Raw genomic sequence first — 17,598 nt, forward strand, 5'->3', positions numbered from 1 at the left:
ATCAACCCCAAATTTTTTTCAAATCCTTCTTGATGATCAAAGGGCGGGACTGTGCCTTTGGCGGGTGACATTTGGCTGTCGGGCGGCCAGTTGGACAGCCCTGACCTAGGACCTGAACACTCTGTCAGTACAGGCCTAATCTGCTGCCCGGGCTGTGTTGAGTGCTGAGAGCCTTGCTGTCACAGCCCAAGCGTTAAGCACGCGGGGGGGGCGGGGGGTTTGGGGGGGGGGTCTAGGCGTTAGCTTGCGCTGTGATTGGCAGCAGCCAGGCTTTTGAGGGTTACGCACACTGTTCCTTTACTTTAGCGAACGGAACGGAACGTACTGTACTGTCTGATGGGCGGCGCCCTCCCGGGTTGTGGGCGGGGCTTGGTCCCGGGTGTGGGCGGGGCTTGGTCCGGGGCCTTCTCCGTTTGCCTACGTGCTGGAAGGAGTCGAGAGCTTGGATGGTGAGGGTGGCCTGTCCCATAGCGCTTTACACACCTACACGTTTACCAGTGCAGCACTTTGGCCGAGGGTAGTCATTTTAAATGTGCTGTAGAAATAAACCTGACCGGACTGGACTTGGGGTGTAACGCTCTGTGGGAGAGAGATTCTACATTGGGGCTGACTTCTCCCTCCCACCCCCCCATGCTGACATCCCCCTCCACTCTGACTTCCACCCCACTGCCGATCGTGGGCCTGAGAGAAACCCCCCCATCGTGTTGTCCTGGAGACCAGAGTCTTGTCACGGTCTGTGGTCCATGCAGCAAACCAGGCTGCTCCTTCACTCTGCAGTTCCTTTACAAAAGAGATTCATAAAGCATCTCTGAGCAGGGAGGTCTCATCTAGGGCCGGGGCCTGTATTCATAAACCATGTCAGTCTAGGATTGCAGATCTAGGAACAGGACATGTATTCATAAAGCATGTCAGAGCAGCAGTGTTGGTCTAGGATCAGGGCCTTTATTCAAGAAGAATCTCAGTCTAGGAGCGCTGATCTAGGATCCGGTTTCCTCTGTCCATGTCCTACCCATAGCCATTATGAGCTAAAAAGCTAAACTTACCCTAGATCAGTAAATGTATTCATAAAGCATATGAGAATAGCAGTGCTGAATATGATCCATTATGAGAGAATACGAGCACTGGGGGGTTAGGATTTGACTAAGAAGGGGGGAGGGGGGTGTTTGGGGGGCCCAATGTAAGATCCACTTCTGGTAAGTTGCATATATTCATCCCACTGGTATGTAACTTAGGAGAGACTTTAAAGTTGTGAAATGGTGTTAAAGCAGAAGCAGATCTCTCTCTCACAGGATGTATGACCAGGGGTTCGATTCCCACTTGGGGACTCTCTGTACTGAGATCCATCTCTGTCTGCGAGCCTGTCTGCTTTCTCCCATCTGAATACAGTGGGAAAATACACAGGGTAGACCGACTGCCTTTAAAAAAAGAAAAAAAGAAAAGAGTAAGTTAAAGACTCAACACTCAATTGAGTGAAGTTACAGAGTGTGCTCTTAGTTGCAGTATGTGGGGTGTCTTCTAATCCCTTTCCCAGATCTCACCCGAATGTTTTTTCTGAAGCGGTCTGAGTTCGTAAGATAAATATTTTCGTAGCCAGGATAGATTACGCGGCATGCTCTCTTTCTCTGCCGCAAGGCTCAGCCTTCTGGCTTCTCTGAGTTTAACGTTGCACCTCAAAAGCTCCGCGATTATCTGTCTTTCTTTCACCGTCCTGCTAACACTCTGTGTGTACGCAGAGCTTCTGTTCTGTCTGTGTGTTAAAAACCGCAATCGCTTTCCTGCAAATTTTAGTCTGCCTGTGATTGAATTTCATGTAGCATTTGGCTAACAGGACCGAGTGGTTGAGTTTTTTTTTTAAATGTAGCATTTTGATTCTCGTTCATTTCCACTGACAGTATTAAGCTTGTAAAGGTAGTCTTTTCAATTACCAATTTGACATTTATGAATTTTTGATTTTGAAATCATAGCAGTGGAGCGATCATAGCTGATGCAATCTCTGTGTTTCTGTTCTGATATCGGTTTTATTTAGATAGTTGTCCAATATTGCCTCTTCACCACATTTTAACGGACTCTGATAATAAACTTCCAGTTTTCCCAAATGGAATAAGTTCATTTCCTGTCAGGAGTTATGTGCAGTTCCCCGGGCATTTAGACACAAAAGCGGGATTATAGTCCTGTAGACTTGTCACATACTGGTAATTTAACTTTGGGGGTTGGGGGGGGGGGGGATTACTCCCTGGAGGCGACTCAGTTTTTAAAGGATATGGTACAAATGGGAAGGTGAATTGGAGCATTTACCTGGTCTGAAGAATTCCGTGTTGTACTGTCGATCAGAGGTCTGACAGCTGTCTTGGGCTCCTGGTTTTCTCTTCACCTTAAAATCACCAGTTCCTTCCCAAACACCCAGGTGAGGTGAGGTAACTATGCAATCAGCTGCTGCTTTTTTCAATGATCTGAGTTACAACAAAAGAGCAGGGCTGCCCAACCCTGTTCCTGGAGATCTGCTGTCCTGTAGGTTTTCACTCAAACCCTAACAAAGAACATCTCATTCAACTACTAGAGCTGGGCTGCCCAACCCTGTTCCTGGAGATCTGCTGTCCTGTAGGTTTTCATTCAAACCCTAACAAAGGACATCTCATTCAACTACTAGTGCAGGGCTGCCCAACCCTATTCCTGGAGATCTACTGTCCTGTAGGTTTTCACTCAAACCCTAACAAGGCACACCTCATTCAACAGCTAGAGGTCTCATTGAGCTGCTAATTAGTAGAATCAGGTGTGCCATATAAGACTTCCTGGTGTCGGCTAATGCAAGTGAACTCCAACAGAGGGCGCTGTTGTAGTTTCTTTTGGAAGATGTAGGCTGTGAAAAGGTATTAGCCACTCAAGTGACATGGTGAAAGATTGGTTCCCAGACAGAAACTAATAAAAACATTACACTCAAAAAAAAAAAAAATAATAATAATACTTTTTTCGTACTCCCTTAATTTATCTCTCAAAGATTTAAAACCTGGATTCAATTAATCTGCTTTGCAGCTTGTCCTTGGTTAAACTGACTAGTGCCTCGCTCGACATGCTGGGTCTTGTAGGAGAGTTTGATTTAAGGGGGCTAATGTACTTGATGATATTATTGATGGATCAGATCAGTTATTGTATTTCAGGGTGAAGTTCCCCTTTAAGTTTTAACGCTGCCGGTGGAGGAGATGCCGGGGAAGCTAACCCCCCCGGTCTATGAGAGGCGCTAATCTAATAACGGTCTCCATTATCCCGGTATAGATGGCACGCTCTCGACCTCCCCCCACCCCCCCGGAGAGAGAGGCAGCCGCTATAGGTTGAGCTCTGACCTCCATTAGAGTGTCCGTAAGGGCCTGCTTTGTCAGAGTAATGAGCGCATTTAGCGCTGGTCTGTTTCTCCTGGTCTCATCTCTGTGAGCGGAGGGGGGCGGGGAGGGAGAGGAGGAGGGGAGGAGGGGGGGAGGGAGGGAGGGAGGGAGGGGTGCATCCAATGCTGGCCTCCCCAGCCTGGACCCCCCCGCCCCCCCCCCCCTCCCTGGCCCTGTGGGTAGAGAGGGGAGTCCCCGAGCAATTTTCACCTGGCCGTCCAGGTGCCGACGGTGCTGCGGCGATCCACGGTCTCAATGGAGGTGAGCTCAGGTGAGCTCGAAGATCACCGCGACGGTGGGGAAAAAAACAATGGAAGCAACCACGCTCGAGCTGGTTCTGACCGGTTCTGGTGGTTCGGTGCCGGGTGGGGCGGGGCGGGGCGTAAGTTCCTCTCGTTGTTTGGGTGCACTCCCTACCCCGAGAAGGCAACGCCGACATTAGCCGTCGCTTGATCGTCACCGAGCGATCGTTTTCACCCCCACGTTTAAAAAAAAGCGATTCTTTCCCGCGGAGAGGGACGTTCACAGTGAAACTGGCCCGCAGTGCCCTGAAAGAGAGTCAATTTGACTGAGTCATGGACCAGCGGTGTCCTGTTCCTGCCGCAGGACTCTGGTGGAGATCTATGACACCGTACATGCAAACCTTCAGAGTTTCCCATAGGGTATGGAGTACATTACATTACATTAGAGGCATTTAGCAGACGCTCTTATCCAGAGCGACTTACACAACTTTTTACATAGCATTTTACATTGTATCCGTTTATACAGCTGGATATATACTGAAGCAATGCAGGTTAAGTACCTTGCTCAAGGGTACAACGGCAGTGTCCTTACTCGGGAATCGAACCTGCGACCTTTCGGTTACAAGCCCAGTTCCTTACCCACTGTGCTACACTCCGTCCTCCGTCCGTCCGAGTAGATGTTGAATGCAGAATGATCTGTAGGCTGTAGGCTTTTGTTTACTGTTTGTAGTTCAGCGGCTCCCAACCCCGTGTCCTGGAGACCGACCGTCCTGTGGGTCGAAAATGTAAACCTGTGGGTTGAATAGGAAACTCTGAAAAGGTTTGCATGTATGGTGTCATAGATCTCCACCAGCGTCCAGAGTTCTGCGGCAGGAACACAACACCATGGCTCAGTCAAATTAACCCACTTTTGAGGGCACTGCGGGCCAATTTCACTGTGAACAAGAAACAAGATGTCTGGCTATTGAGATGGGGTGACATAGCTCAGGAGGAAAGAGCGGTTGTCTGGCAGTCGGAAGGTTGCCGGTTCGATCCCCCCGCCCTGGGCGTGTCGAAGTGTCCCTGAGCAAGACACCTAACCCCTATTTGCTCCCAACGAGCTGATTGGTACCTTGCATGGCAGCCTTTCACCGCTGGTGTGTGAGTGTGTGTGTGAATGGGTGAATGAGAGGCATCAATTGTGAAGCGCTTTGGATAAAAGCGCTATATAAATGCAGTCCATTTATTGATTGAGGTGTGGCTTTGTTTGGGCTGGAGTGCAAACCTACAGCACGGTAGATCCCCAGGAACAGGGCTGGACACCGCTGCTGTTAGTTTATCACTAGTTTCTGCATTTAAAGCCATATGACAGATTTCCCATTACCGCAGTACTTTAAAAAAAAATATTTTGCTGTTTTTGACGTGGTGGAAACTGCAGAGTGACTAACCTCCACTCCACCCTCACTTCTGGTATACCACACAGCGCAGAGTAATGGTGTGCCGTAAGAACGGAATGGGAATTGTTAGCCTGCGGCGGCTTTAGCAGAGTAAGGCGGTGGTTAGCGGTGTCGTTCTCTCTCTCCCCTGCGCGGAGTGATGCCGCGTTGTTATGAGCTGCGCTAGCCGGGACATTGATCCGTGATGCTTCGGGGGAAAATGGACCACGGGCGTGATTGATGTGCAGCTTCCCAGAGTGCTTCCAGTGATCTCTGAAGAAGCGCTCAAGTGTCATTACAGCAGAGCTGTTGTAAAGAGGTGGGCGTGTCCCTGGGGGGGGCTGAACGCACAGCCGGAAATACGTCTCCCCCCCCGATGTTTCCCCTCTCATATATCCTTCTGATGGTCCCCTTCCTATACTCCTAACAGTCCCCACATACCCCAACACTCCTCATATACCCCTAACACCCCCCCACATTCCCCTAATATGCCCACCACATACCCCCTAACACCCCCCCCCCATATTCCCCTAACACCCCCCACATACTCCCTAACACCCCCCACATTCCCCTAATACCCACCACATACCCCCTAACACTCCCACATATCCCTAACACCCCCATTTTGCCCCAAGTCTGTTCTGTCCCCCTAATGTTCCCCCAGTGCCCCCATGGAGCTCAGCAAAGATGGTCTTTCTTTTCTTTTGTCTTCAGATGCCCCAAGTTGTTATATCTGGAATATTAAAGGATTTGTGTGTGTGTGTGTGTGTGTGTGTGTGTGTGAGAGAGAGAGCGAGAGAGCGAGAGAGAGAGAGAAAGAGAGACACTTTGTTCTCTTAGGCCACGTCTTCTTTCTTCCACCCTCTGAAAAATGAGTCTATTTTCAGAGGCTGAGTTGACGATGGTTTATTTATATGGTTGGTGATTTGTGAAAGTGAAAACAAATGCAGACACTGTGGCTTCTCCAGCCCTGGGCGGCCACCCATGGGTTAAATTATTTAAAATGGAATATTTGTTTGTTCCAGTCTTTGTTGTTGTACACTGGGACTCCTGTGGAGGGGTGGGGAAGGGGAGGGGAGGGGAGGGGGGGGGGGGGCAAGGCAAAATTGGCATGCGGCGGGTGACATCACAGCTCTGTTCCCTCTCCAGGGCCTCCTGATTGGCGCCAGGCCCGAAAACGGGTGCGAGCCCATGGACCCGCCCCCTCCCCCACGGGACAACGTGACCGGGACCTTCATCGTGCTCATCAGGCGGTACGACTGCACCTTCGATGTGAAGGTTGGATCCAGCCCCCCCCCCCCCCCCCCCCCCCCCCCCATCCTCTTAGACTGTGGTCACCTGCCCCTCCCCCCACTCCTGACATATCGACCAATTGTAAATTCATGCTGGGTGTGGGGTTTGCAGAATGGTAGAGGTAAGTTTGGCACGTGAGGGGATAAACTGGCCCTGTGTGTTCGTCGGGTTTTGGTTCCAACCCAAAATCATCATTAAATATGATGCCTCAGGCTTAGCTTTTCACCAGATCAAGTCTCACAAGAGCCAGACAAGCTTTTTGGCTTGAAAGTCTCACCAATACACACGCATGTTATTAATTATTATATTAATAGCCTGTTATCGTGGTCATAGTCTGGTATAAACAGAGAATGAACACCACCAAAAGGCTGGCTGGATAACTGTCAGGGATTCTGGAAAGACGTGAAACTAAATCGGCTAAAATGCAACACTTCATCTAAGTGGATAGTTTATAACTAAAAAATAAAAAATAAAAAAAATGCCAAAGCAAAAACATCTTCAAAGAAGGTAGAAAAAGTCACACATTCTGTAAGACTGTATGAACCAACCAAGAAGCGGCCATTTTAAATCCAGGAAGCTGGTGTCTGAACGCAGGAAGTGGCTGTGGAGTAAAGCGCCCCTCCTTGCATAATGAAGGATCTCTCTGTCCTCCTCTCCCTTGTCCCCCCCCCCCCGAAACGTTTCCTGACAACTCGCGGCCTGCTCTGACCAGCCGATGAGGTCATCGGAGCGGCGGTCTCCAGCGACCCGCTCGCCCGTCACGGTTGCGCGCGGCGCCCGAGCCGTTAGCGCCCGCGTTCCACGCGTCACGCGCGGACGTCACGCGCGGAGGGGAACGACTCCGTGGGGGACGGTTTTTGGGCTGTTTTCGCCCGGCTCGGATGACTCCCGGGTGGGACGGCTCCCTTAAGCCACAGCGCTTAAGAGGACCGGGCTTATTTACGACCCGTTGCGAATGGGTCTTGTAACCGCACGGAGGAGGAGGAAGAAGCGTTGCTTTTGGGTGGGTTTGAGTTCTCAAGAAGCCGGCTGCCTTGTCTGCAGTATATAAATGTGTGTGTGTGTGTGTGTGTGTGAGAGAGAGACTGAGAGAGAGAAAATGAATGATAGAGAACAGAGAGAGAGCAGGCAGTGCCTGTCTTTTGAGGAATCTGGTTGTCCTAAGATCGAGCCAAAGCTGCGTTGAGCCCTTCAAAGGGTGAGCTCACAAATATGTAATTTAGTTAAGAAGATTCAAACGCTGATGTCACAATCACTACTGCCAGCTGAAAGCAGCAGAGTTCTAGAACACCGACTGACCTGGAATTTGGAAGAAAGATAAACATTCCAAAATTCCTACAGGCGGAGAGAATTGAGGGTAAACGCTCCTGAACGCGGTGACTCCTGCTTGGGTGTCCCGGGCCCCCCCCCCACTCGCACAGAGAACGGCGAGCAGCGAGCGGAGGGAGGGAGGGAGGGAGGGAGGGAGGGAGGGAGGGAGCGGCAGCAGTGAGGCGGAGCTGAGAAACGCCGCCTGATCTGAACTGTAAATACCTTATAAGGCTTTTCTGCATCACAAGGTGTTTCCTAGGCGAGAGTGAAACCGGATCATCCCCCCACCACCCCCCACCCCCCCCCGATCCGCGCGCGGTATGTGGGGGAGCTGGAGTCCAGCGAGCGAACGGCTCGGTTGTCGAGGGTTCGCGTTTCACCGCGGCAACAGAGCTAGCCGACCGGGCAGAACAATGGCCATGCACGTAACTGGACTCTTACATAAGACCCAAGTGTAAATACAGTGGTACATATTCTGTGTGGACAGAAACTACTTTTTACTAATTAAAGTAGTATTCAAGTATTCCATTTTTAAGTAACTGAAAATCCCAGAAAGTTAGTCTTTTTCTCTCCTCAAAACTATCTCTCCCCCTCTCTCTCTCCCTTTCCCCCTTTCTTCCTCCTCTCTCTCCCCCTCTTACCTCTTATCTTTCTCCTCCTTCTCCCACTCTCTCTTCCCCATCTCTCTTTTCCCTCCCTCCCTCTCTCTCCCTCCCTCTCCCCCCCTCTCTCTCTCTCTCTCTCTCCCTCTCTCTCACTCTCCCCCTCTCTCTCCCCCCCCTCCCTCCCCTTGCCTGCTCTCACGCGGTTGATCAGGGAATCTCACTCTGGGGTGAGAAGCTTATCCCGTCTCACGCGACTCTTGCCCCTCGGAGAGAGCGATCCGTCACCTCCGGCTGATCCGTCCGGCTGATCCGGAATGTTCCTGTTCTTTAACGGGACAAGGATTCCGAAACCTGTCTTTTAAAGAGATAATGGTGTCTTAAATAGAATGATAAATAATTTAAATAAGCAAAAAGGGGGGGGGGGGTGCTGGGGAGAAGCACACATTTTGCAGCAGACCTCCTGGTTAACAGTGAGCGCTAACTCAGGCTTAGTGCTCAGGTTTGCATCGGGCTACACGGGAACTGTATGCGTGTAACACGTCTTAACTAGCACCCATGTAAATCTGTGTGTCTGTGTCAGTGTCTGCGTCTGCGTCTGTGTCTGTGTGTCTGTCTGTGCCTGTGCCTGTGCCTGTGTCTGCGTCTGTGTCTGTGTGTCTGTCTGTGCCTGTGTCTGTGTCTGCGTCTGTGTCTGTGTGTCTGTCTGTGTCTGTGTCACTGTGTGTGCCTGTGCCTGTGCCTGTGTCTGCGTCTGTGTCAGTGTCAGTGTCTGTGTCTGTGTGTCTGTCTGTGTCTGTGTCACTGTGTGTGTCTGTGCCTGTGCCTGTGTCTGTCTGTGTCTTTGTCTGTGAATGTGTCTGTGTCACTGTGTGTGTCTGTGTCTGTCTGTGTCTGTGCCTGTGTATGTGTATGTGTCTGTGTCACTGTGTCTGTCTGTGTCTGTGTCTTTGTCTGTGCCTGTGCATGTGTCTGTGTCACTGTGTGTGTCTGTGTCTGTGTCTGTGCCTGTGCATGTGTCTGTGTCACTGTGTGTGTCTGTGTCTGTGCTGTGTCAGTGTCACCGTGTGTCGGGAGCAGCCTGAACGGGCTGACTTTGCGTAAACGTGCCTTATTTTGTTTTGTCAGCGCAGTAACGAGGGGCTGGATTGGTGGAAGTTGGGGGGGAGAGAAAAATAACAAGAAAGTACCTGTTATACCTGCTGATGGTTTCCATTTTTCCTTCGATATAAATATAATAATAAAGAAGAGGGGCTGGGTCACGCGCGGCTCCAGGCTGAAATGGGTTTTGGTGAGGGGAGCGCTCGGGATGGTGCTGTTCCCATTTAGAGGGGCTGCAGATGGGGGGTGGGGGGGGGCATTTCTCCCTGAAGGCTGGGGGAGGGAGTCGTGTTGGGGGGGGACAGAGCATGACCCCCTGACCCCAGCTGTGGGGGCGGAGCTTAGACAGGAAACTTGAGACTGGGGGCCCCAGCTGCTTGCGATGTTAGCAAGAGGAAGCGCCAGAGAGTCAACCCTTTCCTGTCCTACACACACACACACACACACACACACGCATGCATGTACACACATACTCACACGCACACACACACACACACACACAAACACTCACACACACACACACACTCTCAGGTACACACACACACACTCAGGTACACACACACACACACACACGCACGCATGCATGTACACACACACACACACACACACACGCACCCACACACACACACACAGGTACACACGCACACACACACAGGTATGCACACACACACAGAGGTACACATGCGCAAACACACACACTCACACACACCCACATGCATGCACACACACACACATATGCACCCACATGCACACAAACATGCACACACACACACACACACACACACACATATGCACCCACATGCACACAAACACGCACACACACACACACACAAACACACACAAACAAACACACACACGCACACACACGCACACACACACACACACACACACAAACAAACACACACACACACACACACACAGTGCCCATTGCTCATCCTGTGCGGTTCAGGGCGTAGAGGGCAGTTGGCGTTCTCATTGTCCTGCATCCTCTCCCTTAGCTGCCCCAGACCAGCTGTGGGGGAAAAGCCCCTTTTTTTTTACCCAGCAGATGTGAAGCCAGACGGACACAGAGACAGTCGGACTGAGACACGCCAGACCTCCCCTGTTCAGCGAAGAGATCCGTCACATTATCCGTTACTGAGACTCCCTCTGTCCTCATTAGCATTATTATGCTTTATGGTAACTGTACTGGCACACTAAAAAGATCTGTCTCACACACTTAGGCACATACATAAACACCACACACACACACACACACACACACACACACACACTGTTGCTCTGTTCTTCTCTGAGTTTGAGCTCTGCAAGCCCTGCTGTGGTGCCCTGGAGGAGTGTGTGCTGAGCTCGCTGATGAATGAATGACTCTGCAGGCCGTGGGGGGTGGGGGGTGGGGGTGGGGGAGGGATGGGGGGGGTGGAGTATTATTACCAGGGGGGGAGTGTGACTAAAGCTGGCTGTGTGAGCAAGGCCCCACACACTACGGTGATTACTAACGCTGTCGGTCATCTTCAACAGGGTCACAGCCTGCAGTGTAGAACAGCAGAGAGGAAGAGTGTGTGTGTGTGTGTGTGTGTGTGTGTGTGTACGTGTGTACGTGTGTGTGTGTGTGTGTGTGTGTGTGTGTGTGCGCATGTGTGTGTGTGTGTGTGAGTGTGTGTGTCTGTCTGTGCGTGTGAGCGCGTGTGTATCTGCGCGCGTGTCTGTTTGTGTGTGTATACCTGCAGCGTGTGTGTGTGTGCGTGTGTGTGTGCATGTAAGCATGTGTGTGTATCTGTGCGTGCGTGTGTGTGTGTGTGTGTGTGTGTGTGTGTGTGTATACCTGCGCGCATGTGTGTATATACCTTTGTGTGCGAGGGTGTGATCACTTCCCCAGGTGACATCACTCTCTGCTCGCTGGGCTGGAGTGATTTATCTGTGCGTGTGTTCTCAGTGACGTCTGCTCTTATGCCGATGATTTAGGCTTTCTGACAGCTGAAAAACTGCTGGTCTGTCACTCAGCTCGGAAGTGATTTAACGTTCCCTGTGATTGATGACCAATGAGATCAGGGAACCGTGCTAGCCCCGCCCACTGTCTCCGACCCTTTTATCCCGTGTGGTCAAACAGGGTGACGTTGCCCTAGCCAAACTTCATCCAGAACAGCCATTAAACTTTAAACTGAGGAAGGACCATTACAGCAAAATCGACTGAGAGGGAGAAAAGAACATCCATTATTTAAGAGTACAATTAGCATTTCCCTTAGTTAATCCCTTATTAATTCTATGCATGTTTCAGTTAACAATTAACTTTCGGGTTTGAAATAGCCATGTAACGGTGGAAGAAAGAGGGGTTGGTTTCCTGTAAAATGATCTGTGCTAAAATAATAATAAGACTTTTTGAGCTGAGCGAGAGCCAGCTGCCCCTTGCTAATGCAGTCCTCCTCACACTCTTGACCCGGAGCTGTCGAACATTTACTCAACGAGTTAACTCCATGTCTTTCCACCCAGGCCTGGTTATGCAACAGGGGTGTCAGAATTCAGCCCTGGATGGCCGCGGTGTCTGTGAGTTTTAGCGGGTTCTCCTCGATCAGCAGACAATCCAGGCTTTGTAAAAAATAAAAAGATGGTGTAAGGATTCTTTAATCCAATCTGTGCTTTAAATGATTCGTTGGTTTTAAGCGCACCAAATATGAGCAGACGCCGCAGCCCTCCAGGACTGGAGTCTCGCACCCCTGCTGTGCAGTGGAGTTGGAGTGGCCCGGAATGTACCAAGTCTGCTGCTGTTAAAAAAAGGACTCTGGGACTTTCTAACTGTCTGCTGTCTGCACTAAACAACACCCTGTTGGATGTGGGGGGCAAAAAATGTAGCCCGGGATTCAGTCAACGTTTGTCCTTACCTTTGACAAACCATTAAAAAAGCCGAACACATGAACAATTTGGAGCTCAAGATCACTACTACTAGAACGTTAATGTCAATAAATCTGCTCACCAGACGTGAGTTTGTGACGAAACAAAAGTGTACGCGTGTGTGTGCGCGTGCGTGCGTGCGTGGGTGTGTGCGTGCGTGTGTGGGTGTGTGTGTGTGCGTGCGTGCGTGTGCCTGCATGCGTTTGTGCATGTGTGTGTGCGTGCGGGCTGGCTGGGAGCCATTTAGAATTCAGTGCAGCTGTCCACTCTATAACAGCTTTGTCATCACACCTGTCAAAATGAAATAATTAAGCATGTCCTCTCTCTCTCACACACACACACACACACACACACACACAGACAAACACACAAACCCCAGTAACAGAAAGGCTAGTCCAGAAATAGCCTGCGGACCTGTCTCAGATCTATGCACAGAACGCACTCTGGCTTCTGTTGTTGGGTGGCCGTCTATGCCGACCGCTGAGCGGCTAGCGTACGGTTCGCAGGGTGCAAACACACACAGGGACCGAGGGCCAATTGAGACCTCACATCCAGCAGGCAGGAGCAAGCGATCCCAGAACTCCGTCTTTATCGAAGGTAGCGCTTTTCTGTGCACTGGCGGATTATGGAAACGCGTGGCGAGGTTAGCATATCCAGTGAGTGAAGACGTCGATGCGCAAGGCTAGCCTGGCGCTAACGGAGGAAGAGGGTAATTTCTGTCTCCAGGGGTCAGTCAGTGAAGACGCATCAGGTTCCATTTGTTTTGGGGCAGTGGGGATGGGGGGGGGACGAGGGGCGGGGGGGACGAGTGGTATTTTTGGTCCCGTTTTTCACAGATGTTTTGTTCCTCCCGAGTTGGGATTTGGAAAAAAAAGAGCGACCCCATACTGTTTGGGAGGTTAAGGTCCTGTCAAGCAGGGGGTATTGATTGTGCACTGTCAGCCCCCTCCCCCCCGCCCTCCTCCTCTGTGGGACCCCTCCGCTTCCTGCGGGGGGGGGGGGGCGGTGCGCCATCTGAGGAATGCACAGAATGTTCTTATCAGCAGCCTGAACAAACAGCCGCTCCCCCCTCTGCTAATCTGCTAATCCGCGGCCAGGTGGAATTTCATCGCATTCCGATCGTTAAAAAGGGCAAAGGCCCGTTTCGCTCCTAAAATAGAAAAGAACACAAACGACAACAACAACAACAACAACAACAAAAAACGGTTTGGTTTGTGTATCCAAATTCCTCCCCATATTGATTTTGGGGTTCTGGCTACTGTGACGTAATGAATATTAATCAGCTTTGGGGGGAGAGCGGGGGGGGGGTGGTTTCATATTTTGTACAGTGTGTGGGGGGAAGGGGGGCGGCGGGGTTATGTAATCCAGCCTGTGATTTGGGCTGAAGGGTTTACAGGAAGTGCATCATCGCTCCGGGGTAGCGGTCCTTCGCCATTTCCTGTGAGTGAGGTTCTACGTGAGGGCTTTCCACTGTGAGAAACTGCCGGCAGAGAGGGGGGTCCGGGATGGGGGTACAGGGAGAGGGGGGGTCTGGGACGGGGGTACAGGGGGAGGGGGGGTCCGGGATGGGGGTACAGGGAGAGGGGGGGTCTGGGACGGGGGTACAGGGGGAGGGGGGGTCCGGGATGGGGGTACAGGGAGAGGGGGGGTCTGGGACGGGGGTACAGGGGGAGGGGGGGTCCGGGATGGGGGTACAGGAGGAGAGGGGATCTGGGATGGGGGTACAGGGGGAGAGGGGGTCTGGGATGGGGGTACAGGAGGAGAGGGGATCTGGGATGGGGGTACAGGGGGAGAGGGGGTCTGGGATGGGGGTACAGGGAGAGAGGGGGTCTTGGATGGGAGTACAGGGAGAGAGGGGGTCTTGGATGGGAGTACAGGGAGAGAGAGGGGGTCCGGGATGGGGGTACAGGGAGAGGGGGGGTCTGGGATAGGGGTACAGGGAGAGAGGGGGTCTTGGATGGGAGTACAGGGAGAGAGAGGGGGTCCGGGACGGGGGTACAGGGGGAGAGAGGGGGTCTTATATCATATGTTCATTTTGGCCAGAAATATGTTTATGAATTTTATTATTAAATGTCGTGGAGATCCGCAGGGGTGTTTTCATATTTTACGGCGGCCTCCTGAGTTGAAGCATCTCAGATATGCGCTCGACCCCGTGGTCTGATCCACCGCACGTCTCTTCCTCACACTGGTGGATTCCTGACCCCCCTGGAGCATCCCTGTACTTTTGTCTGTGTTTATTGTCCCAGAGCAGATGTGTGAAAACAGCACTGCTCACGCACTCCAGATCACACTGGGGCTCGCAGTGGGTTTGCTGGGGGGGGGGGGGGGGGGGAGGGTGTGCAAAAGTTTGGGGCCCCTCCTGTCTTGTCGGAGAGGGAGGGAGGGAGAGAGGGAGAGAAACAGACAGTGAGAGAGAGAGAGGGAAAGTGAAAGAGAGATGGAGACAGTGAGAGAGAGTGAGATTGAGACAGAGAGAGCGAGAGAGAGAGAGAAAAAGAGAGATGAGACTGTGAGAAAGAGAGACAATTATAGAGAGAGTGATAGAGAGAGGGAAAGAGAGAAATGGAAACGATGAGAGAAAAAGAGATCGCGAGAGAGAGAGAGATGAGACTGTGAGAGAAAATTAGAGAGATTGAGACGGTGACTGAGATGGAAAGAGAGAGACAGAGAGAGAGATGGAAACGGTGACAGAAAAAGAGAGAGAGAGAGATGAGACTGAGAGAAAATTAGAGAGATTGAGATGGTGACTGAGATGGAAAGAGAGAGAGAGAGAGAGAGAGAGATGGACACTGTGAGAGAATGAGAGAGAGCGAGAGAGAGAAAGAGAAGTACATTCATAATTTATTTCGACAGATGGCGCGTTTCGCTGCAGCACAGCCCGTGTTCTAGCTGCAGGGCGGCCACGGGGGGAGACACGTTAAGAGGAAAGTGATCTCATTCGCTCCGCTGGTGCTTAACGGGGCGTGCGATAGGCCAGGTGTGCCGCCAAGCCGCCGCCGCTTCCTGTTCCCCCGGTGAACGTGTCCGTGGGTCAGCGCGGTGAGGGCTAAGGGTGCTGTGTGTGAATGTGTGGCCGGGAGGGTTTTTCGTTGTCGCGTGTGGCAGAGCCGGTGGGCTGTTGAAGCGCTCGCTCCCCCTCTCCACTTGACCCCCCCTTTTCGGCGGGTTTCTCCGCGGCGGTGGCGGTGTCGGCGCTCTGTCCTGGCGGTGTGTGCGCGGCGAGCCGCTGCAGATTAGATTAGTTCCCCCGCCCGCCACTCTGGCCAGAGCGTGACCTCGCTCCGCTCCAGTCAGAGATCCTGTCCTCACAGCGCACTGCCTGCTGTGTGTGTGTGTGTGTGTGTGTGTGTGTGTGTGTGAGAGAGTGTGAGAGTGTGTGCGTGTGTGTGTGTGTGTGTGTGTGCGTGTGAGAGTGTGTGTGTGAGAGTGTGACTGTGTGTGTGTGCGTGTGTGTGTGTGAGAGTGTGTGAGTGTGTGTGTGTGTGAGTGTGTGTGTGTGTGCGTGTGTGTGTGAGAGTGTGAGCATGAATGTGTGAGAGTGTGAGAGAGTGTGTGTGTGACTGTGTGTGTGAGAGTGTGTGTGTGGGTATGTGTGTGAGTGTGTGTGTGTGTGTGTGACTGTGTGTGTGTGAGAGAGTGTGTGTGTGTGACTGTGTGTGTGAATGTGTGTGTGTGTGACTGTGTGTGAGAGAGTGTGTGTGTGTGACTGTGTGTGTGAATGTGTGTGTCTGCGTGCGTGTGTGTGTGCGTGTGTGTGTGTGAGTGTGTGTGCCTGTGCGAGTACGCGTGTGTGTGCACTCGCGTGTGTGTGTGTTACTGAAGAATGTAAGGCTCTTTGAGGACATTGTGTTGAGGAATTGTTTGGCTGTTTGAATATGCAGCGTGCAGTCAGGACAGCAGCCCCATTGTTCCAATGCCACCACTTTAGACTCTGCTGCTGTGGGCAGATCTGGGATATTCCTATAACAATTCTGAGAGTTCTGTGCCTCTCTGGAAACTACACTTCCCATCATGCAGTTCTGCTGAAAGTAGTGCTGACTTTAAATCATCTTTGGGACTCGTTAACTGTACTCTATGACTCTGTACACAGTCAGACGCGCGCAGTGAGCCGGCGGGTCCTTCAGTGGGAGGCTAGTGTATCAAGAACCAGGCGGAGAAAGCCTATAAAAGATTTCACGCTTTGATTAACAGCCCTGAAAACAGCGCTCTTTGTTTACGCAATATATTTTGGTTGGGGCTCTGGAGCCCTGTGTTGCTCAACCTGTGTGTGTGTGTGTGTGCCTGCGTGTGTGTGCGTGTGTGTGTGCTGTGTGCCTGCGTGTGTGAGGTCGAACAAGCGCAGGTAAGATTGTGAAAAGTCCTACTGTTGTCTAAAAAGAAAAATTGGCGGCCACACACACACTCACACACACACACACACACACACACACACACACTCACACACACACATATACACACACTCACACACACACACACATACACACACACACACAGAGGAGCTCCGCTCTCCTTCCTGCTTCATGAACAGCTCAGAGCATTTCTGGACCCGTTAAACTGACTGGTCACAGAGTGGCAGATCCCTGTGTACACATAGCAAATGAAAGAAACACTTTTACACAGGCAGTATTTGAATTGATGTCCTTGCAGTTAACTTTTTTTTTTTTTTGCAATCGTAGTTTTATGTTTGTGATGTTAATTTTTAATCCCCATCAAGGATTTCCTGTTTTTCAGAGGCTTTGCGTGCTCACATGTTACGCCTTGGTCATTTACCACAAGAGTAGGGATGGAACTTAAATTTAAACTCCCACTTTGTAACTGAAGATGCATCACTTCAGAGCACTATGTATTATGGAGCGTAGCAGAGAATATCTTAGTTGCACGTAGTCTGTGCACGCACAGTGGCGAGTACTGCCTCAGACATGTCTTTGGAGGTGCTGTAGTTCTGCAGCTAGACAGAACTTCCCGTGTGGAGATGGCGGAGTGGACCGCCCGCTCGGCCCGTTGTGATGTCAGCAGGCCCGGTTCTGACGCGGCTGAGAATGGCGGTTGGGGTTGGCGGCGGAGGCTGATCTCCGCGGTCCTGAACACAAGCCGTTCTGTTTCTCCCCAGGTCCTGAACGCCCAGAAGGCTGGTTACAAGGGGGCGATTGTCCACAACGTGAACTGCAGTGATTTGATCAGCATGGAATCCAACGACTGTAAGTCCCGCCCACCTCAACCCCAACCCCACCCCACCCCACCCCACCCCCCAAACAAACACACAAACAGGCGCAGAAGATGGCCTCTCGTACATCCCATTCGGACAACGACGCTTCGGTTCCTGAACCTCCGCATGAGAAATTTCAAAATTGTCGGAGACCGGTCCGTGTCT

The 17,598-nt window shown here is 51.6% G+C and overlaps 1 protein-coding gene across 1 annotated transcript in view; it reads left to right on the forward strand.

The window, feature by feature from the left end:
• The window catches only part of LOC118226442 (E3 ubiquitin-protein ligase RNF13-like), a 37,767-nt gene that overhangs the window by 8,181 nt on the left and 11,988 nt on the right, over nucleotides 1–17,598 (forward strand). The window contains exons 4-5 of the mRNA XM_035416054.1: nucleotides 6,184–6,312; nucleotides 17,338–17,425. Coding sequence (XP_035271945.1) covers nucleotides 6,184–6,312; nucleotides 17,338–17,425 — 217 coding nt within the window. The remainder of the gene's footprint in view (nucleotides 1–6,183; nucleotides 6,313–17,337; nucleotides 17,426–17,598) is intronic.

Source organism: Anguilla anguilla, chromosome 4 (assembly GCF_013347855.1).
Source record: "Anguilla anguilla isolate fAngAng1 chromosome 4, fAngAng1.pri, whole genome shotgun sequence".
Taxonomy (NCBI): domain Eukaryota; kingdom Metazoa; phylum Chordata; class Actinopteri; order Anguilliformes; family Anguillidae; genus Anguilla; species Anguilla anguilla.